The sequence below is a fragment of the Oryzias melastigma genome, linkage group LG9 (genome assembly GCF_002922805.2).
Source record: "Oryzias melastigma strain HK-1 linkage group LG9, ASM292280v2, whole genome shotgun sequence".
Lineage (NCBI taxonomy): Eukaryota > Metazoa > Chordata > Actinopteri > Beloniformes > Adrianichthyidae > Oryzias > Oryzias melastigma.
The window spans coordinates 12,766,375-12,787,638 of NC_050520.1; the positions used below are offsets into that span (position 1 = coordinate 12,766,375).

The window sequence follows — 21,264 nt, forward strand, 5'->3', positions numbered from 1 at the left end:
TGCGGCTGTAAAATGCTTCAAAGCGCTATTGCTTTCAGCAATCAGACGCAATTTCTTCAGGAATTGCAAATCTAGTTGTTATTAATGGCCCGATGTTATCTTGAGATCATTTCTGACTTGGATAATTTTGACAAAATACATTTTTATGGATAGTAAAATATTAAAAGTTCTTCAAGGTTTAATTGATTTATTCTGGAATAATATTCCAGAATTTTTCATAATTATGTTAAAAAGTTGCTTTTTTAAAGTTTTAAAAATTGGCATTCTGCTAACTTTTTGGACTATTTTGGTATTTACTAAGATTTTTTAGGCTATTTTGGAGTTTAGCTAATATTTCAGCTACATGCTAGATATTTTGGCTAATTTTGTATTTGTTTTCTTTTTTTGGATACCGGTATTTCGGAGTTTAGCTACAATTTCAGCTATATGCTAGCTCTTTTGGCTAATTTAGGCTTTTTTACTTTTTTAAGCTGTTATTGAGTGTGCTAATATTTCAGCTACATGTTTTGGGTAATTTAGGGTTTTTTTAAGTTTTTTAGGCTATTTTGTAGTTTGCTAATATTTAGACTTTTTTTGTTTTCTAGTCTGTTTTGGAATTAGGCTAATATTTACACGCTAGCTGTTTTGGCTAACTTGGGCTTTTTTCAGTTTTAGGTTGTTTTGAAGTTTAGCTATTTTTTCAGCTACATGGTAGCTGTTTTTTTAGGCTAATTTGGCATTTAAGTCATATTTAGATGGCTATCAGCTTCAGCATTTAAAGCCTGAAACATTCACAGTAACATTATCTCAGGTAATGCTATAAATCTATTTGATAATTATGTTAAAAAGTTACAGTTTTAAGTTTTAAAATATAGTTTTAGAGTGTTCAGTAAATGTTTATCCGGCCCTCGACCTACTGTGTGTTTTGGATTTTGGCCCCTCGTGCGATTGAGTTTGACCCCCCTGTGGTCGATGTTCGTTCTGATCCAGTTTGTCAAACCTCTGCTGTACCTCCACCTTGTTTGACATGGAGGAGTCTTTCACCTCATGTTTGAATTCATGTTTGTTCTTTCAGAAACAACCTAATAAGAGTTTTTGTGGCTTGTGAAGCAAGTCAGTCTGTCAAATGACGCTGACATGAAATGATGCCCAACTTCCTGACAGGTCCCACCAGGACCAAACAACACAAAGACAGATCTGCTGTTTCTGAAACAAGGCTTCAAGCCAGCAACAATCAGCGACGAAGCGCCTCTGAGCCAACAAACCTGACCTAAAATCTGAGGTTCAGCGTGGAGGAGGAACCACGGCCCTGAACATGATGCAACTCTGAGACTGCTCCTCACGGCCGCAGAAGAAGACAAACCCTCTGGAAACAATCTGTCTCCCTCTCTGATGAAATCCTGCAGGAAGTGAGGCCGCTTTATGTAACCAGCTGGCTGCGGTTCGGATTCCTGCCCTGTCGCTCATCAGACAGCAGAGACACGTGACCCCCGAGCTGAGGGAACATGAAGACAACTTAACCCTTTAACACCGGAGCTTCAGTGTTTATGTTCTTTGATTTACTGTAAATCGCCGCTTTTTTCCTTTAGAATCTACTGGAATGTTCCTGTTAACAGTTGGAAAGTTACAGAACGTTAAAGATTTTGTGTTTAAACCCCGATCTTTACCAAATCACCTTTATCTGGGATTGTCCTTCTTGAGCAAAAAGAAGTCAATCAAACAGGATCAGCTTCTACTGATCAACAAAGAAAAGGTGTTGATTAAAAAGCTTCACAAAGCTCCCACAGCAGGAGTTTCCAACAACAAAGAAAAATCTTCTAGAAAGTTTTCCTAGATTTTCTCCCATCATGAAGAATTCAATTCCTAAATTTAGAAAAATTCTACGGCTCCTCTTTTATTTTTGTCTGAACAATGCAAGCCTTTGACGTGAAGATCCACCGGTTATTTTATGGTTTTGCTATTTTTTCAGCTACATGCTAGCTGTTTTGGCTAATCTAAGTTTTTTTGTTTTGTTGTTTAGGCTAATTTGGGATTTAGCAATGCTTCAGCATGTTCAGCTATCAGCTTTAGCGTTTTAGCTACCAGTTTCAGCATATTCAGCTATCACCATCAGAATCTTCAGCAAACAAATTCAGCTAACAGCATTCACACTAGCTGCTAGCTGTTTTGGCTAATTTAGGCTTTTCTCAGTATTTTGGGCTATTTTGAAGTTGAGGGAGTTTTTTCAGCTACATATTAGCTGTTTTGGCTAACCTAATTAATTTTTTTTGTAGTTTTTTTTAGGGTTAACTTGGGATTTAGCTAATATTTTAGCTAATTTAAGCTGGCTATCAGCTTCAGTTATTTTTTTAGCTATCAGCTTCAGCGTTTTTAGCTGTTAGTTTCACCATGTTCAGCTATCATTGCTGGGAGCTTTAACGGACAAATTCAGCTAACAGTATTCACATTAGCTCTTTTGGAGTTAGGCTAATAGTTACATGCTTGTTGTTTTGGCTAATTTAGGCTTTTCTCAGTTTTTTCAGCAATTTTGGAAGTTTAGCTATTTTTTGCTACATTCTAGCTGTTTTGGCGAACCTAGTTTTTTTTCACGTTTTTTTAGGCTAGTTTGGCATTTAGTGAATATTTTATCTGGCTATCAGCTTCAGCATTTTTAGCTATTAATTTCAGCATCTTCAGTAGCCAAATTCAGCTTACAGCATTCACACTAGCATTATCACAGGTTAGGATTTATATCTAGTTCATAATTATGTTAAAAAGTTATGGTTTTAGAGTGTTCAATAAATGTCTCTCCTGTTCGGACTGTGACCTACGGTGTTTTGGATTTTGGCCCCTTCTGTGATTGAGTTTGACACCCCTGTCTTAGCACAACGGTTAGCACAGTCCCGTCAGGGGCTCTGGTTCAAATCCCGTCTGGGACCTTTCTGTGTGGAGTTTTCATGTTCTCCTCACTCATGAGGGGGTTTTTCTGGCTTCCTGCTACAGTCCAGAAACACTAACTCTAAATCATCCCTGAGGTGAGAACGTTTGGCCATGGACTCTTACTAGTTCAAATAAAGCTGAAGAAGAAGACTCCTCCATTTCTCCTGCCCTCCCTCTCCACTCATCTCTGTTTTCCTTTTGCTCTCCTCTGTCCCTCCTCCTCCTCTTCCTCCTCCTTCGTCAGAACAACTAAAAGCCTCAGCATTCCTAACTTTTAACGCAACTTGGAGCTCTCTCTCTCTTTTCTCTGTCTGCGTGAGCCTTGCTCTCTAAGCGCACAAACACACAGGAATCTGCCCCCCACCCCCACCATTTGCCTGACTGCTGCACACAGGAATCTGCATGTTTGTCGCTCGCTGGGGTGAAAGAGAAGAGAATGAGTTCACAGAGAGAAAAAACTGTCCAGCCAGGAAAAGCTGCAGAGGAGACGAATGAGGCTGCAGGAACACGGCCGGCTGACCTCAGAGCACAACGCTCTTCACCCTCGCTTAGAAAAATCACTGCTTTACCTCAAACGGATTCAAACATTCCTCCGTTTGTGCTTAACCAACATTTCAGGTGTGAGTTTGTTTTTGACTCTGTGAGAACCTGATCCAATTGTCCACAGAGCGTCACATGCCCGGTTTTGGACCTGGGGGGTTCTGAGCTCGTTTTTGTGACACGTTTGGTCCTGGTTTGATCCACACTAGGGTTGCCTGCTGTTCTGATCGTCCCTGGTCAGGTGTGACTGCTCACCTGAACACATGTGTGCTTTACGTTTGTATGGAATCAGGTCACCTTCCCACAGACTGATCAAAAGATTCCATGTTCTGTGCTGAGAGGCGGCCGCCGGTCCTAAATTCATAGTAAATCCAGAAAATACAAATGTTTGTAGTTCCTCACATGTACCCTGGAGGCAGAGAGAAGAGATCTGACTGTCTTATCAAAATGTCCAACTTTACATAAACATGTACAACAAAAATCTGACTTTTCTCTGACCAGCTAAACAGCCTGTTCTTGAATGGCAGAAGTGGATGAAACAAACTCCAGGTAATATGGACAACCACCTTCTAAAAGCTTCATTTTTGCCAATCAGGATCCTGTAGAGCAGGAGTGTCAAACTCAATCGCACAAGGGGAAAAAATCCAAAACATGTCGCGGGCCGAACAGGATAAACATTTATTGAAGAATCTAAGACTGTATTTAAAAGCTTTAAAAACGTAACGTTTTTACATAACTATGAATAAAAAAAGCTATGAATACTATTACTATGAATTGCTGAAGATTCTGAAATTGATAACTAAAACGCTGAAGCTAATAGCTGAAAACACTGAAGTTGATAGCTGAGAGAAGCTAAGAGCTTGCTAAAATATTAGCTGGATGCCAAATTAGCCTAAAAAACTGGTAACATTTCTAATTTAGCTAACACAGCTAGCATACATTTAGCCAACAGAGCTCACATAAAGCCAAAAGATTACCCTAACTTCATAATAGCAAAAAAACTATAAAAGATAAAAAGCCTAAATTAGCCTAAACAGCTTGCATGTAAATATTAGCTAAACTCCAAAATAGCCTAAAAAATCTTAGTAAATGTCAAAATAGTCCAAAAAGCTAGCAGATTGTCCATTTTTAAAACTTTAAATCCGTAACTTTTTAACATAATAAAACGCAGGAATATTATTCCAGAATAAATCAACTTAAACCTTAAATAACTTTCAATATTTTACTCTCCATAAAAATATATTTTGTCAAAATTATACAAGTTAAAAATAAGCACAAGATAAGATCAATCCATTAATAAAAATAAAATAAAATGATCTGGAGGGCCGGATCCGGCCCCTGGGCCGGGACTTTGACACATGTGCTATAGGGGACCAGAAATGACTAGTCCAGTTAAAATATGTCTGTGGTTCTGAACTGAAAATGTCCACCGGCATAAAACTGAAAAAACACAAATTCTGAAAAGCTGGTTTCACTGTTGGGTGGAGACACACAGGTGAGTATTACCTATAAGTATTAGAGAACTTTGTTTGGCTTTATTTCCAACTCTGCTGAAGCTCAACTCCGATCATCTTTTGATCTATTGTAAACACGTTTTCTGTGGACTTTTAATGATCATTATGACATTTTTAGCCAAAATCTAAGAACTTGTGTCGCTTTCTAGGGCATAGTGATCAGAAGTGAGCAGGTTCGACTCCCGTCTTGCCTGCCCATCTGTTGAAGTGTCCTTGGGAAAGACACTGAACCCCGAATTGCCTCTGGTGGGAGGTTGGCGCCAGTGTTCGGCAGCGGAGCCACCACCAGTGTGTGAATGTGTGAATGGGTGAATGGGTCTGTGACTGTGAAGCGCTTTGGGCCCTTGAAGGAGGGTAGAAAGCGCTTCACAAGTATACGCCATTTACACTCACTCCCACTGCCCCTCACCTAACATTAGTGGTGCAACAAAAATACTGTTGCTATCAAGCTGTACAGTTCTGATCCAGATTCCAGCTCAGACGAAGAAAACAAAGACATTCATGGATCTGTTTGTCTACAAGAGGATGCAGCTGAACAGAGAGCCTGTCGCCCGCTCACTGTATTTTCTACGTCACAAATGTGATCTTTTAAAAATGCATTTTGTCATCTGCTCCTGATTAACAAAGATTTGAATAAAGAAATATTTTAGTATAATTTTAATACAATTTTTTCCTTAATTTCCTCCACATATATCCTCCATCAACAGAAAAATGCCCCAGGAACAGGTTAAAAACTGAAAAAAAGCTGAAGTCAATTCAAATCAATTAATTGATTTTTTTCAACCCAGCCCTAATTTCAGCTACATGCTAGCTGTTTTGGCTAACCTAGGTCTTTTAGGCTAATTTGCATTTAGCTAATAGTTTAGCTGGCTATCAGCTTCAGCGTTTTTAGGTATCAATTTCATCATCTTCAGCAGCCAAATTCATCTTACAGCATTCACACTAGCATTATCACAGGTAATGCTATATATCTAGTTCATAATTATGTTAAAATTAAGTCTTAGAGTCTTCAATAAATGTTTATCCTGCCCGTGACCTAAGGTGTGTTTTGGATTTTGACCCCTTGTGCGATTGAGTTTGACACTCCTGACATACAGACTTCTTTGCAGCACCGGAACAGGAGCACTGGCGTCTGCACCTTCAGGTGATGAACAAACCTCCTCTGCATGGATTCGAGACCAAACTGTATTGATGATGACCATGGTCTGACCATTTCCCAGACTGCACTGGTGTGTTGGAGCTGCAGCTTCAGCTGCTGGAATGTGAAGAATGCCCGGCGCCTGACTTAACATGCTCAGCTCGGAGCTGACACGAGACTCGGAGGTGAACCGTCAAACACACCTGACAGGGGCAGCGGGGGGTGGGAGTGTGGGGGTCGGCAAAGTCCTGACCATCTCGAGGTAGAAGCTGCAAGTCAGCAAAAATCCAGAAAGAGTTTGGAGAGTGGACAGAGAGCTGACAGCAGCCGGACGGGAAATGAAGAGGAGAAACTCACTAAAACAGAGTCAGGAACGCATGTTTGTGAGGGAAACCATCTGAAGGAGAAACGGGATTTTATTTCTCCACAAAAACAGTGAACTGTCATGAAGGGATGAGGAAGAGTAATGCTGGTTCAAGATGATGAAGACCACAGATGAAGTCACCCTGAAGCTTCCCTGAACTTGGTCAGAAGTTAAGATATAATTGCCTTGACTTTGACACATGTGGTTTAAGGGTTTGAAATCTGAATTATTTGTTTGAATAACATATTTCATTAAAAAAAAAAAAAAAAACAGCATCAAAAGATCCTGGAATCCGTCAGAGTTCTGCGGTTCTGGACTGGAGTGTGAGAAAATGAACTCTGGTCTGGACCATTCCGAGCCCAACATGTGGCGTGCAGCTCTGCTCCTCATCCTCGCTGCCCGCATCTCTGAGCATCTTTACGATGGGATGTAAAGCAGCAGCTGTGACCACAGACTGTTCTTCGTAATGCCATCCCCACGGATCATAACTGCTGCTTCATTTCAACGGTGAATTCTCAGAAACCTCCATCCATCTGTGAGTCTGCAGGGCTGCTGGAGCCTATCCCAGCTGCTGCTGGGTGAAGGTGGGGTTCGGTGGCCAGTCTGTTGCAGGAACCATCACCCATGAACCTAATCATCTAGTTTTTGGAGTGTGGGAGGAGACCCACACATGCACGAGGAGAACATGTAAGCTCCACACAGAAAGAACCCCGCTGGGATTTGAACCAGCGCCTTCTCACCGTGAGGCAAGAACGCTAAACGCTCCTCCCCTCTGCAGCCTCCTCAGAAACTTAGACTCCTTTAAAAACATTCTTGCTTTTCAATTTTCAGACCGTCAAACATTCATATAGCTCTTTCACAAAACGTATGGCTCCACCCCCAAAATGGTTACCATGGCAACACACGTAGCTATGCAGCCTTAGCCATAGAGTCATTTCAGTTCATGCTTTTTTGACATAATATTGTTTGTAAAAGAATAAAAACGTTAAACCAACGAAGGCTAAGGTCTGATGATGGAGGAACTCACAAAGAAGCTTCCAGAAGAAGCGGGACAATCATCTCCAGATGTTCCTGCTGGGGAATCTCAAACTCCTTTCAGATGACAGAAATATTACAACACCAAACACAACTCAGATATGACAACAAAGACTGAGGAAAAGCGGGCCCTGAGAGGTTCTGGGAGTCAGACCTGGACCGACTGACCCGGCGGTTTCTCTCAGGTGTTTGTGAGGGAGCAGTTCATGTTTCAGGTCTGAAAATAACCTGAGCACGATCCTGACACCGCGCCCTGCACGAGCACAGAGTGCAGTCCTGCAGGACACAGCGTGGATCTCCACAAACGTAGAAACTCACGTCTTCATTCAGGTAATGCAGCCCAAATCTCTACTGGCCCCGATATGCAGCCCTCAGCACGTCTTATGAACTATGTGTCCATTTCTAGATTCTGATTGGTTGAATGACATTATAAGCCAGGGGTGTCAAACTCAACCACACAAGAGGCCAAAATCCAAAACACACCTTAGGTCGTGGACTGAACAGGATAAACATTTATTGAACACTCTAAAACTACATTATTAAAACTGAAACTTTTTAAAACCATAACTTTTTGACATAATTATGAACTAGATATATAGCATTACCTGCAATAGAGCTGGTGTGAATGCTGTAAGATGAATTTGGCCGCTGAAGATGCTGAAATTGATAGATAAAAACACTGTAGTTGATAACCAGCTAAATATTATTTAAATGCCAAATTAGCCTAAAAAACTAGAAAAAAAACTTAGTTCAGCCAATACAGCTAGGATGTAGATGAAAAAATGTCAAAATAGCCTAAAAAATTGAAGAAAAAAAAATAACTAGTCAAAACAGCTAGCTTTTAAATATTAGCTAAACTCCAAAATGGCATAAAAATCTTAGTAAATGCCAAAACTGTCAAAAAAGCTAGCATAATGACAATTTTTTAAAACTTTAAAACCGTAACTTTTTAGCATAATAAAACGCAGGAATATTATTCCAGAATAAATCAACTTAAACATTAAATAACTTTCAATATTTGACTCTCCATAAAAATATACTTTGTCAAAATTGTACAAGTTAGAAATGAGCACAAGATAACATCAGGTCATTCATAACAATAAAATAAAATGATCTGGAGGGCCGGATCTGGCCCCCAGGCCTTGACTTTGACATATATGTTAAAAGCTGTTGAAACCTTTAGCATCGACCCTGACTTTAGGTTTTTGAGTGTGAGAAGCTGTAAGCTAATGGGAGAGAGTGTAAACAAAGGGCTGATGGGATATCAGCAGAGGCTTACTCCTGTGCCAACAGTCAATACAGAGGTGTGTTTCTAATGAACTCCAGCTTCCCCATGTCCTTAAATCTTTGTCTGGAAATGTCATAATCAAACGGACCTCTGGGAACAAGTTTACAATAGATCAAAAGATGATCAGAGCAAAGCTGCTGGTTAGAGCGTAGCGTGCTGAGGCGAGCTTTCACTGGGGGGAGGACTATCAAAGAATTGCAGTTTTTATTAGTGTTTACACATAAAAATGAAGCAGGTTAGAATCGACCAATTTGCTCTGATAATTGAGTGTGTCCAGAATATTTTCACATAAAGGGATCCAGTGCCATCCCTGATGGGATTCTAACACAGAAACCACAGAACTGAACAGCAAAGGACCACCAGCACAACCACCAGTCTGAGTCTGAGGTTTCCTGTTCTGAGGAGGCCACCCTCTTCCCTGATTAGTGTTGTGATGTCACCAAAACTCCATAAAGGACTTATATGACTAATAAAAAATTATTAGTCTTTGTCTGCATAATCTGAACCAAAATAAAACCCCAATAACAACCCAACAATAACATTTTTTTATGTTTTAAATGTTTTTTTTAATACTTTATAAGCTAAAAACTGAATCCAACCAAGTTTGACTGTAACCATGGCGACGGCAGAAACATGAAAGAGGAGCCTCCTATATCTCAAAATACAGAATGTATGCAGTCTGACCTGACCTTTGACCTGTGAGGAGGCTCCGCCCCCTGTTCAGCACTCAAATGTGGGCGTAAATGGACCCCTCCCACACACACACACGCACACACCTTCAGCTCAGAAATCCATCAATCGTTCGTCTGATCATCCAGCCCTGATTTTCATTCAGCATCATTTAACCGTAAAAATGTTTCCCTTTAATTTGTCATCATTGATTTGAATCCTGGGTTTTAACTCTTTTAGACGGATTCCTCAGTAATATGCATAAAACTGGATCCTAATGCACCTTGAAGAATTTCAATCTGGGTTGAATGTCTCAATAACATACTTTCATCCCAGGTAAAACATCTCCTTGGTGCAGTTTCTGTGTCATTTGTTATCTTTCTAAATAAATTTGGTTTTAATCTCACATGAATTCAACAGATTTTGCTGATGCACCTTAATCTGGAGTAGGGGGTATCAATTAGAATTTCCAGAAACAATTCGATGTGATTCACAAAAGCCTGAATTGATTCGACTCCAATTTCTTTTAATATATTTCGGTTATTTAAGTCAATTTAACTTTGAGTTTACTAATTTATAGATATTTTTAGAAATATATTGATAATCTACTTTACGAATTGAATATATTTATATTAATCTGGTACAGTTCACATACTGTAAAATGAATTAGTGAAATAATGAGATTGGAATTTTAATTAAAATCTGTGGTTTACTATTTCATTGATGCTCTTTTATTTTAGATTTGATCTTCTATTGTTGTACTTCAATCCAAAATGGAGTAAAAATCGTATTGATTAAATCTTCTTTAATCTGTAATTTCTCAGTGATGAATATTAATCTAGTCCAGGGGTGTCAAACTCAATCACAGAAGGGGCCAAAATCCAAAACACACCTTAGGTCCGGAACAGGATAAACATTTATTGAACACTCTAAAACTACAATTTTAAAAATGTAACTTTTTGTCATGGACCAAACCTCTGGACACGGCTGGTACCGGTACCTTTACCCTTGCCTGGTCTGCATCTGGTACCAGAACTGATCCACGTCTGGTACCGCCTGTCAAGTACCGGGTTACAGTTAAGGTCAGGATACCGGTGCGGTCCACATCTCTTAACCAGACCGGTACTGGTGTGCGGCCCGGAGGCTCTTTTGAAGTGAAGCTATTTTTCCAGCTAACCTAAGTTTTTCTTTTTCTTTTAGTTTATGGTAATTTTGTATTTAGCTAGTATTTTAGCTATTAGCTTCAGCGTTTTTAACCATCAACTTCAGCATCTTCAGCGGCTAAATTCATCTTACAGCATTCACACTACCATTATCACAGGTAATGCTATATCTAGTTTATAGTTATGTTAAAAAGTTACAGTTTTAAAGATTTAAAAATGTAGTTTTAATGTGTTCATTAAATGTTTATCCTGTTCAGTCCGTGACCTAAGATGTGTTTTGGATTTTGGCCTCTTGTGTGATTGAGTTTGACACTCCTGATCTAGAGTTAATCTCAATCAAACACTTCCTCTGGAGTTTATTCTCATATTATTGTTCCGGTTGAGTCATTTTAATTCTCCATCTCAATCTTCATTCTGGAGTCCAGATCTCCTGGATAGATTTAAATCGCTTCTATTATTCCGTTTCTGCTCAGGAATAACTGCACAGAGTTCCAGAACCTTCAAACCCGACCAGAACCAGACCGACCCAAACCGCTGGTGGCTTCCCTAGTCTGTGCGCGTGGGCTTGAATCCCTGGTTCTGCTCCACGCGAACCTTTCGGTCTGGTTCTGTTCTTCTATCGGGTTTCTGCTGTCTGACGTCACCGTGACCCTGCATCGGATTCGTTCCGTCGGTTCGGGTTGCTCACCGGGCCGCAGTTATCCTCCGGATCCAGCTGCGAGCCTCGGACCAGTGTGGCCCGCTCGGCTCGGCTCGGCTTCGGGCCGCGCGTGCGTGTCCGTGCGCGGAGCGGCTCACGGGATCATGGCGCAGGAGAGCGGCGCCTGCTGCGCTCCGGGACCGGCTCTGCGTGCGTCCTCTGAGGCTGGAAAAGCTGGAAGCGTCGTTGGACAAAGTTCTGCTCAGCGAGGGACAAAAAGTTTCTAAGATTTTACATCACATCCCGTTTCCGAGGAGGAGGAGGAGGAGGAGGAGGAGGAGGAGGAGGAGGCAACATGAGCCCTTGATATCTGAGAAGAAGGAGATCAGCAGAGGGAGGGGGAGCCTCTCCTACAAACTTAGTTTCTGACTTTGGTTTGAAGATGCTAAAAAGATTATAACCCAGCAGAGAAGACACTCCAGAGAACGTCTGCAAACATCTGATCTTCAGAGAACAGAAACAGAACATGGTGGACATGCTGAGACAGTGACAGATGTGGAGGTACAAGATAAAGAACGAATGAGAGTCCACCAACTCCTCCTCCTCCTGACTTCAGCCATGAAGCTGAAGGAACACACTGGTTGTCATGAAATAAGATCATTCTATCAGCAGATACTGGATCAGAATCTGAAACAGCTGTTTGCTGAATCCCAGCCAGCAAGGCCCTATGTGGTTTAAAAGCAGAAGATGTTAACCCCAAATGGGTTTGTCTGCAGCTTCTGTGGTGGGCGCACCTGTGTTTGCCCACATTGAGATAAGAAGGACTCAGTAGGTTAGCTCGCTACACTAGCCAGCCACTTAGCGGACAGCATAGCGTGCTAGCGAGCTCTTCTGTAGCAAGCTAGTGAGCTCCACTGTAGCATTCTAGCAAGTTCTGTTGTAGCATGCTAGCGAGCTCCTCTGTATAGAGCTAGCAAGCTCTACTGTAGCATGCTAGCTCCTCTGTAACAAGCTAGCAAGCTCTACTGTAGCATGCTAGCTCCTCTGTAACAAGCTAGTAAGCTTTGCTGTAGCATGCCAACAGGCTCCGCTGTAACAAGCTAGCAACTCTGCTGTAGCAAGCTAGCGAGCTCCTCTGTAACAAGCTAGCAAGCTCTACTGTAGCATGCTAGCTCCTCTGTAACAAGCTAGCAAGCTCTACTGTAGCATGCCAACAGGCTCCGCTGTAACAAGCTAGCAACTCTGCTGTAGCAAGCTAGTGAGCTCCGCTGTAGCATGCCAACAAGCTCCGCTGTAGCAAGCTCCACTGTACCGAGCTAGTAATTTCCCCTTTATTGGGCCAGTGAGCTCAGCTGTAGCAAGCTAGCAAGCTCTGCTGTATTGAGCTAGCAAGCTCCACTGTAGCGAGCTAGCGAGATCCACTGCAGCATGTTGGTGAGCTCCCCCGTTTTGAGCTACTGAGTTCCGCTGTAGCATGTTAGCAAGCTCTTCTGTATCACGCTAGTGAGCTCCGCTGTAGCATGCTAGCAAGCTCCGCTGTAGCAAGCTCCACTGTAGCGAGCTAGCGAGCTCCACTGCAGCATGTTGGTGATCTCCCCCGTTTTTAGCTAGTGAGTTCCACTGTAGCATGTTAGCAAGCTCTTCTGTATCACGCTAGTGAGCTCATCTGTAGCAAGCTAGTAAGCTCTTCTGTAACAAGCTCCACTGTAGCATGCTAACAAGCTCCACTGTAGTGAGCTAGCAAGCTCCACTGCAGCATGCTGGCGAGCTCCCCTGTTTTGAGCTAGTGAGCTAGGAAGCTCCACTGTATTGAGCTAGCAATCTCTGCTATGGCATGTTAGCAAGCTCCACTGTATTGAGCTAGAAAGCTCAGCTGTAGCATGCTATGGAGCTCCTCTGTAGCAAGCTAGCAAGCTCATCTGTAGCAAGCTAGCAAGCTCCACTGTAGAAAGCTTAGCCCCACTGCAGCTTGCTAGCAAGCTCCCCTGTATTGAGCTAGCAAGTTCTGCATAGAATGTCAGTAAGCTCCTTTGTATCGAGCTATAGCGAGCTCTCCTTTAGCATGCTAGCGAGCTTCTCTGTGTTGAGCTAGTGAACTCTGCTCTAGCATGCTAGCGAGCTCACTGAAAAAAAAACCCTAAACTTTAAATAGACCAAACTAGCATTTTCTTTGATGTACTTTTCTTGATTCTGCATTAAGATTAGATAATACAGGTTTTTTCAGCTCCTTTTCATATTTTTAATTCAATTTTGTATTGTTTGATGTTATTTATTCTTATAATTTAAACATATAAATAAATAAAAGATGAATGAATGGAGAATGGATGAAATGGGTGAGTGAGTGTAATGTAACCACAAGAGGACACAATCCATTTTCATGTGCCGGTCCAAAGTCTGGGTAAATGCAGAGATTTGTGTGAGAGCAAAAACAAATTGAATATGTGAATATGTACATATATATGGTAAAATAACACTAATGCGTGAAAGAACGAGATGAATGGGTGTGTGGGTAGAATGAATGATATTATATTGATCTTAGAATGGGTAGATGTAAAAAAATGCAGTGAAAATTGGAGGAATGAATTAATCAAATAATGAACGACTTATGAATTATTTCATTAATTCATTGGAGGTTACAGCCCCGAGTGCTCCAATTACCACCAGTACCACTGTCACTTTCACCTTCAAAGCTTTCTCACGTTCCTCTCTGGTATTTCTCCAGTTTCTGTTCCTTCTTCTTGATGTTACCATCTCTTGGTACTGAGACATCCACCACAACGGCTTTCTCTGTTCTTTATCCACCAATACAATGTCTGCTCAACTCAACTGTACAAGGAGCCGAAACCTAAAACACCCCTTAGGCCAACTAGGAAAAACATTCATTGAACACAATAAAACTACATTTTTAAAACTTTAAAACCGTAACTTTTTAATTATGAACCAGATACATAGCATTACCTCCAATAGTCCTAGTGTGAATGCTGTAAGCTGAATTTGGCTGCTGAAGATGTTGAAATTGATCGCTAAACACTGAAGCTGAGAGCTTGCTAAAATTGACTAAATGCCAAAATAGCTAAAAAAAAAGGTAAAATGTCTAATGTAGCCAACAACACTAGCATGAAGATAAAAGATTAGCTTAACTCTAACATAGCCTAAAAACTATTAAAAAACACACAAATAGCTAGCTTCAGCTGAGATATTAGCTGAACTTCAAAATATCCTAAATAACTGAAAAAGCCTAGATTAGCCAAAAGCTAATGTGTAAATATTAGCCTAACTCCAAAACAGCCTAGAAAAACTTTCAAAAAGATTAAATTAGCCCAAATAGCTAGCAGAATGCCAATTTTAAAACTTAAAAACCCTAACTTTTTAAACATAATTATGAACAAATCAACTGAACCTTAAATATCTTTCAATATTTTACTTACATAAAAAACAAATATTTTCCCAAATTATACAAGTTAGAAATAAGCGCAGGATAACATCGGGGGCATTAATAATAATCAAATAAAATGATCTGGAGGGCCGGATAGAATTACCTGGAGGGCTGGATCCGGCCCCCGGGCCTTAACTTTGACACGTTTTAGATCAATTCATCATTTTATACACTTTATAGCAAAAAAAGGCAGACAGCTTTCTGAAGTGATTTTATGCATTATAAGACATTTGATAAAAACATTCATCATTTATTTCCCTCTAAAAATATAGCAATGACACATTCTGGCAGCACGATTCATCCTTAAATGAAGCGTTATGGCACAAGTCTGTAACACCTCACCAAAAACTTTTCATGAACTGCAACTATGGCAACCACAGAGGGTCAATCCTTTCAAATGGTGGTCCTGAAAAAATCATGTTAACATGAACGTTGTTCCTGTAAAGCAGGATGCAAACGTGCACATGAATGAAGGCTGAGCAGGTTTGCATTTCCGGTTCAGTCAGAGGCGATCAGATATTCTTCACTTGACGAGACCACTCCACACCACTAGATGGCAGTCTGTGATCCACAGCTGCCCTTCAAATAGGAACAACTGAGCAGAGAATTCTCCAAAGCTGGAACTTCTTCTGGTTTCCATGGAAATTTACGATGAAAACAGCCTTGTTGGTGGCGTGTTCATGACTCAAAGAGTTTAGAGAGGAAAACATGACCGCAAACGGTTCAAAAAACAGAAGCTTTACAGTAAATGTGGAAGATTTTAAATCTTTTGCTGAAAGGCAGCTTCACTTCCCACCAGGAGATGCAGAAACTTTGTAGTTCAAGTTCAGCGTGAAGCTTCATCAGCGTCCCTGGACGGCGGCCCTGCCCTCTGACCTCTGACCTCTGACGTGACAGAGAGCAGAGGATGAGGAGCAGCTCAGGACTCTGCATCCACGCCTGAGATCTTATCGATGGATTGAAGGAGCTGAGACACCAGGCGGAGAGTTTCTGCTTCCCCCATCAGCTGACTGCACACAGACATGACTTTTTAAACCACCTTTAACTAAAGATTCGTTAGCATTGACAGGAGTCTCTGTAGAATTTAGAGTTCTGCTCAGACCCAAACACCAGAGCCAGTACTGACCGGATGGAGGAGTAGGCGTGGCTCGTCGTTTTGTTCAAGTACTCAGAAGCCACTTGAGCGTTCTGCCTCATCGTCATGACAACCTGAGACTCTGCTGCCTTCAGGGTGCTGTTCTCCGAGCCCAGACGCTGAACCTCCCCCTGAAACACCACAGAATGTGAGCTTCAGACCCAAAGGTTCTGGTTCACCTCAGAGGATGATTTTGAAGACCAGAGCAAAAAAACAACAAGAACACACAAAATTACGTGTCAAAATCAAGGCCCGGGGGCCAGATCCGGCCCTCTGGGTAATTATATCCAGCCCTCCAGATCAGCAATAATATTCCTGTCTTTTTATTATTCATTGTGTTAAAAAGTTATGTTTTAAAAATTGAAATCCTGCTAGCTTTTTGGACTATTTTGGCATTTACTAAGATTTTGTAGGCTAATTAGGAATTTAATTAATATTTAAACGACATGCTAACTGTTTTGGTTAATTATACTGTTTAAGTTTTTTTAAGTTGTTTTGGAGTTGGGCTAATATTTACACGCCAGCTGTTTTGACAAATTTAGGGTTTTTTTTGTTTTTGTTTAGACTATTTTGAAGTTTAGCTGTTTTGCAGCTACATGCTAGCTGTTTTGGCTAACGTAATTTTTTTAAAGCTTTTTCGGCTAATTTGGCATGTAGCTAATATTTTGGTTGGCTATCAGCTTCAGCGTTTCCAGCTATTAGCTTCAGTGATTTCAATTAGCATCTTCAGCAACCAAATTCAGCTTACAGCATTCACACTAGCATTATCACAGGTAATGCTATATATCTAGTTCATAATTATGTTAAAAAGTTGTGGTTTTAAAGTTTTAAAAATGTAGTTTTAAAAAGTGTTTAATAAATGTTTATACTGTTCGACCCCTGACCTAAGGCGTGTTTTGGATTTTGGCTCCTTGTGGGATTGAGTTTGACACTCCTGGACTAGATGAACACTAACATGACTCTGATTCCTGTCAGCAAAAATGAAGAAACAAAAGTGGAGATTTGATGGAAAGTCTGAGTGTTAAAAGAAAAACATTTCAAGTAAGATTTCCTTCAATAAAAACCTTTATTCACTGACCTTATTCCTGAAATCCTGCTATGAATTATATCTAAATTAAAGAACACAAAATCTGCTACTTAAAGAGGAGTTTGGGAATTTCGCCCTCTTGAGGACAAAGTGTATATTGCAACATCACAAAGTACCAGATTCAAATTCAAACTAATAATAAAAAAACTTTAACTGAACACATCACAATTATAAGAACAACTCATCCACCTCTAGTCAAAGGTCTCACCTGCAGCTGCTGAAGCTCCGCCTTCAATCTGGAAACCGTGTTTTCTGCTTTGACTGCTCGTTTCTAACAAACAAACACAAATGCACAGAGATTAAAGCTCAAGTAGGAAATCTGACTGTATTTGAGAACTGGACTGAGGGTAACGTCACCCATAGAAAATGGTTTGTTTCCAGCTCCAGAAAAATTACGTAAATTCAGTGACCATGTTGGAACCAAAATGATAAACATCAGTCTGAATCTGTCCTGAGTCACCGTTTCTATGGCAACTGCTCTCATCAATTCGGACCAAGCTTGTTTCTAGTTCATTCTCCTTCAACTTGAAAGCAGAGCATCTGTCCATCAGAGGTTTTCACCGTGAGACCAAATGCTTTCATTGAGGCGTCTGATTGGTTGATTCATAGCTTGCCAATTGACTGAATTAACCAGCAAACCAAACCTCTCTCTTCTGGTCTCCACCACAGTTCAGGTAAGCTTTCACACCTCCGTTTGATTTGAGAACAGCCAATGAGGACAAAGGGGCGTGGCTTCAAGTCATGCCCAGCTCCCATCCCTGCAGATGAAAGCATGGGGACTGTGCGCGTGTTACCGTCATCAGCTGCAGGTTCTGCTCCACAGAGTGAACCATGTTCTCAAGATCCTGCGCCTCCTTCTCCTCCTGACGCCTCCTCTGCAGCAGCTCCTCTGTGAGCTGCATCACCCTGCAGGAGAAGAACAAAGGCATGCTGGGTAACTAGGCAGGAGCCCGGCCGTGAGGCTGGCTGCTCCTGACCTGCGCTGGTCAGCCTCGGCTCTCCTCTGTAGCTCCATGAGCGTCCTCCTCAGAGCCTGGTTCTCCTCCTTCAGCTGAGACACAGTTTTGTTTGAGCTGCGTGACGGGGCGCTGTGCTGATAATGAGGGGGTTTACCTGTTGCATCTGAGGTGTCCTCCTCCTGCAGGAGGGGGCTGCCTCGGCCAGGGAGGTTTCATCGTCTCCCTCATAGTTCTCTGTGGATCCTTCAGGCTTAGAGGAGAACCTGGAGGAGATCAGAGGAGGAAGGTCATGATCTCCACCACTCATTCAGGAGACCTCAGTAATGACTCACCGGGTCTCCTCCTCCTCCTCTTCATCATCTTCAGTGCACAGGGAGGAGGTGCTCTCCACACCTGACTGGAAGCTCCGCCCCCAATCCTCCTCCTCCTGATTGACATTTTCATCACATCATCTGAACACCAGATAAATAACGAAGAGAGAAAACACTATCGTACCTGTGGTGCCAGGTGAGTCTCAGACAGGAAGCAGCTGCTGACGTCCACATCCAGGTGAGGCAAGTCCCTCTGACCGAACCACAAACAGCTGAGGCTCCGCCCCTTCATCATTCTGTAAGTTACGGTCTCCTTACCTCCACTCGGTTCTGGTCCTGCTCCTCGTCTGGGTCGTGAGTCTTCCAGCGCATAAACTCCCTGAAGGAGAACGGGTTCAGCTGGTCCGCCTGCTCCTCCTCCTCCTCCTCATCTGTAGATGTGAAGGACAGAGTCTTTGATGTGTCTGTTGTAAATATGACTTTTCTTTGTTTGGGATATGAAACTCTCCCAGGTAGACTAAGTCACGGAGTCACATAAAGGTAGTATAAAAATATTTCAACTGTTAACACAATTGTGTTAACAGTTGAAAAGTTACAGTACACGTGTCAAAGTCAAGGCCCGGGGGCCAGATCCGGCCCTCCGGGTAATACTATCTGGCCCTCCAGATCATTTTATTTAATTGTTATAAATGGTTCGTTGTTATCTTAAGCTTATTTCTAACTTGTATAATTTTAACAAAGTATATTTTCATGAAGAGTAAAATAATGAAAGTTATTTAAGGTTTAAGTTGATTTATTCTGGAATAATATTCCTGCTTTTTTTATTCATTATAATGTTAAAAAGATATGCTTTTAAAGTTTTTTTTATAATTAGTCATTACTTTATATTATATGGAGTCAGAGTGTAGTAAAGTTGAAAGTTGTAATGGCGTTCTGCTAGCTTTTTGGACTATTTTGGAATTTATTAAGGTTTTTTTAGGCTATTTTGGAGTTGAACTAATAATTCAGTGACATACTCGTTTATTTTATTCTTTTTTTGTGTCTAATTTGAGATTTTTTCAAGCTAATTTGGAGTTTAGCTAATATTTCTGCTGTGTGTGCCAACTATTTTGGCTATTAAAGGCTTTTTTGTTTTTTAGACTATTTTGGAGTTTAGCTAATATTTAGCCAATATTTCATATTACATGCCAGCTGTTTTTGCCAACTCATACTTTTCAGTGTTTAATCAGTGTTTAGTGGACTACTAAAATAATCGTTCGTGGCAGCCCTGAAGTGTGGGTCCAGACTAACACAGGTGGGAGGAGACAGGTGCGTCTCCTGTCCTGTGACAGACACAGATCCTGGAGGAGGATGTAAGAATGTTCTGGAGAAGAGGGTCATCATCAGTGGTGATGGATCTGGAGCTGGAGGCTGAAGATGGGATGTGACTAGCAGCTGTGCAGCAGACTCAATGTTGTTTCCTGCGCTTTGCCCTAAACTGCTCAATCAGATGCTAACTTCTGCGTGATGATCAAGAAGGTCAATGACTTGATTCCCAACCAAAACAACAGAATCCGAGTTTAGATCAGAACCGGACCGAAGCTCTCACCATCAGTGATTATCAACGTCTTTCCGCGTCTCTGCCCGGACATGTCAGCCGCAGGCGGTTCGGTTCGCCTTGGTCGGGTTAACTAAGCCACACTTTCATATCGTGAATTTGTTGGTCCGGTTCAGACCCGGAAATCCGCCCGCCATCTCCACTGTCACGTGACCGATCTGTGACTCCTGAGTGGCTGCAGGACTCACGTGACGTCAGGGAACTCGAAGAGTCCCGCAGGAGAGCTGCTGACCGGTGCACGTGCAGCGCTCGGACGGACGGGTTCGGCTTTTGTAAAACCCGGAAGAAGCAGTTCTGCAGCGGTGAGTGTGGCCTGGTACCGAGCGTGTTTGTGCATCCAGCTGAGAAATGTTTGTTTGTCTTCCGGTTCCGGTTGTTTGCATGTGTTTTCCCGCGCAGAATTCCAGTTCCTGAAGGTCCTGCTCACGAGGTTTTTGTCCCGGTCAGACGATGGAGGGAAAATGAGGATTCAAACGGATTTCACGGTTCTTTATCTGGTTCTGCAGGTCCAAAATGTCCGAGGAGGCGGCTGAGGAGGGCACATCCCAGACCCAGTCCACTTTGTCTCCGTCCCAGGTGAAGTTCCAGTCTCAGTCTCAGCCAGGGTCTGGTTCTTCTAGCGGGCCCACTTCAGCCAGTCAGTCCTCCAGCGGGTCTGGGACTCTGAGTAGTGTGGACACCATTCCTGTTACTCTCCCTTCGGTTCCAGAGGAGCCAGAACCGGAACCACAACCCTGGGGCCGCCTGCTGCCCATGGCCCAAGGCTTCCGGAGCCACGGTGATAACTCCCGTCCCACCTGAAGAATTCCCGGTGGTTCTGATGCTGCTTTTGACTCCTGACCTAATTGAGAACTTGGTCTTTGTTTGAGGGTTCCAGACTGCATTGCAGACGAGTACCTGTTTGGACGGGATTCTAAATGTAGCTACGTCTTTGGTGAAGCGGAAGAGAGGGGGTCCCAATACTTCAGAACCTACAGCAAGAGACACTTCAGGATCTTCAGAGTGAGAGCCAAGCAGCTGTCATCCAACCTGTCTGTCTTACCACACATATCTGTCTCTATCTGACTGCACATGTGTCTATGTCTGACGCACACCTGTGTCTTTGTCTAAACACACACCTGTCTGTCTGTCTGACTGCACACCTGTGTGTCTCTGTCTGGACGAAAACCTATGTGTCTCTCTGACCACACACATCTCTGTCTCTGTCTAACTGCACACCTGTATCTCTGTCTGACCGCACACCCGTGTCTGTCTGACCGCAGACCTGTGCCTCTGCCTGATAGCACAGCTGTCTCTCTGTCTGACTGCACACCTGTGTCTCTGTCTTACCGCACACCTGTGTCTCTGTCTGAATGCACACCTGTGTCTTTGTCTGACCGCACACCCGTGTCTCTGTCTGACATCACACTTGCCTCTCTGTCTGGCCACACACCTGTGTCTGTCTAACCACACACGCGTGTCTCTGTCTGACTGTACACCTGTGTCTCTGT

The 21,264-nt window shown here is 42.2% G+C and overlaps 3 protein-coding genes across 5 annotated transcripts in view; 1 reads left to right on the forward strand and 2 right to left on the reverse strand.

Moving 5' to 3' along the window:
• ddr2l (discoidin domain receptor family, member 2, like) overlaps nt 1-11,576 on the reverse strand; it is a 31,973-nt gene extending 20,397 nt beyond the window's left edge. For 2 of the 3 annotated variants that reach the window (XM_024260253.1, XM_024260249.1), the window contains exon 1: nt 11,298-11,576. The gene's annotated coding sequence lies outside the window, so the exon portion shown is untranslated. Of the gene's footprint in view, nt 1-1,249; nt 1,269-11,297 lie in introns of those variants that run through there. The other variant, XM_036213508.1, reaches the window with a different exon arrangement.
• A 3,269-nt stretch (nt 11,577-14,845) lies between these two features.
• On the reverse strand, nt 14,846-19,900 carry entr1 (endosome associated trafficking regulator 1). The gene is made up of 10 exons (XM_024260213.2): nt 19,766-19,900; nt 18,496-18,608; nt 18,362-18,430; nt 18,199-18,293; nt 18,021-18,129; nt 17,885-17,958; nt 17,702-17,813; nt 17,116-17,178; nt 15,812-15,951; nt 14,846-15,695 (listed from the first exon to the last, which is right to left on the reverse strand). Exons 1-10 carry the CDS (start codon nt 19,806-19,808, stop codon nt 15,605-15,607), a joined length of 909 nt encoding a protein of 302 aa, XP_024115981.1. The 5' UTR covers nt 19,809-19,900; the 3' UTR covers nt 14,846-15,604.
• A 40-nt stretch (nt 19,901-19,940) lies between these two features.
• The window catches only part of chek2 (checkpoint kinase 2), a gene marked incomplete in the record, with an annotated part of 7,236 nt that continues 5,912 nt past the window's right edge, over nt 19,941-21,264 (forward strand). The window contains 3 exon segments of the mRNA XM_024260212.1: nt 19,941-20,076; nt 20,281-20,552; nt 20,652-20,776. Coding sequence (XP_024115980.1) covers nt 20,288-20,552; nt 20,652-20,776 — 390 coding nt within the window.

What these genes read in the sequence shown, in the direction of transcription:
- entr1 (XM_024260213.2), bottom strand. Translation starts at nt 19,808, where the DNA reads ATGTCCGGGCAGAGACGCGGAAAGACGTTGATAATCACTGATG. An exon ending in GACGTTGATAATCACTGATG is followed by an intron (nt 18,609 to 19,765) that starts GTGAGAGCTTCG and finishes TCACATCTACAG; the next exon opens with ATGAGGAGGAGGAGGAGGAG. An exon ending in AGAACCTGCAGCTGATGACG is followed by an intron (nt 17,179 to 17,701) that starts GTAACACGCGCA and finishes TTTGTTTGTTAG; the next exon opens with AAACGAGCAGTCAAAGCAGA.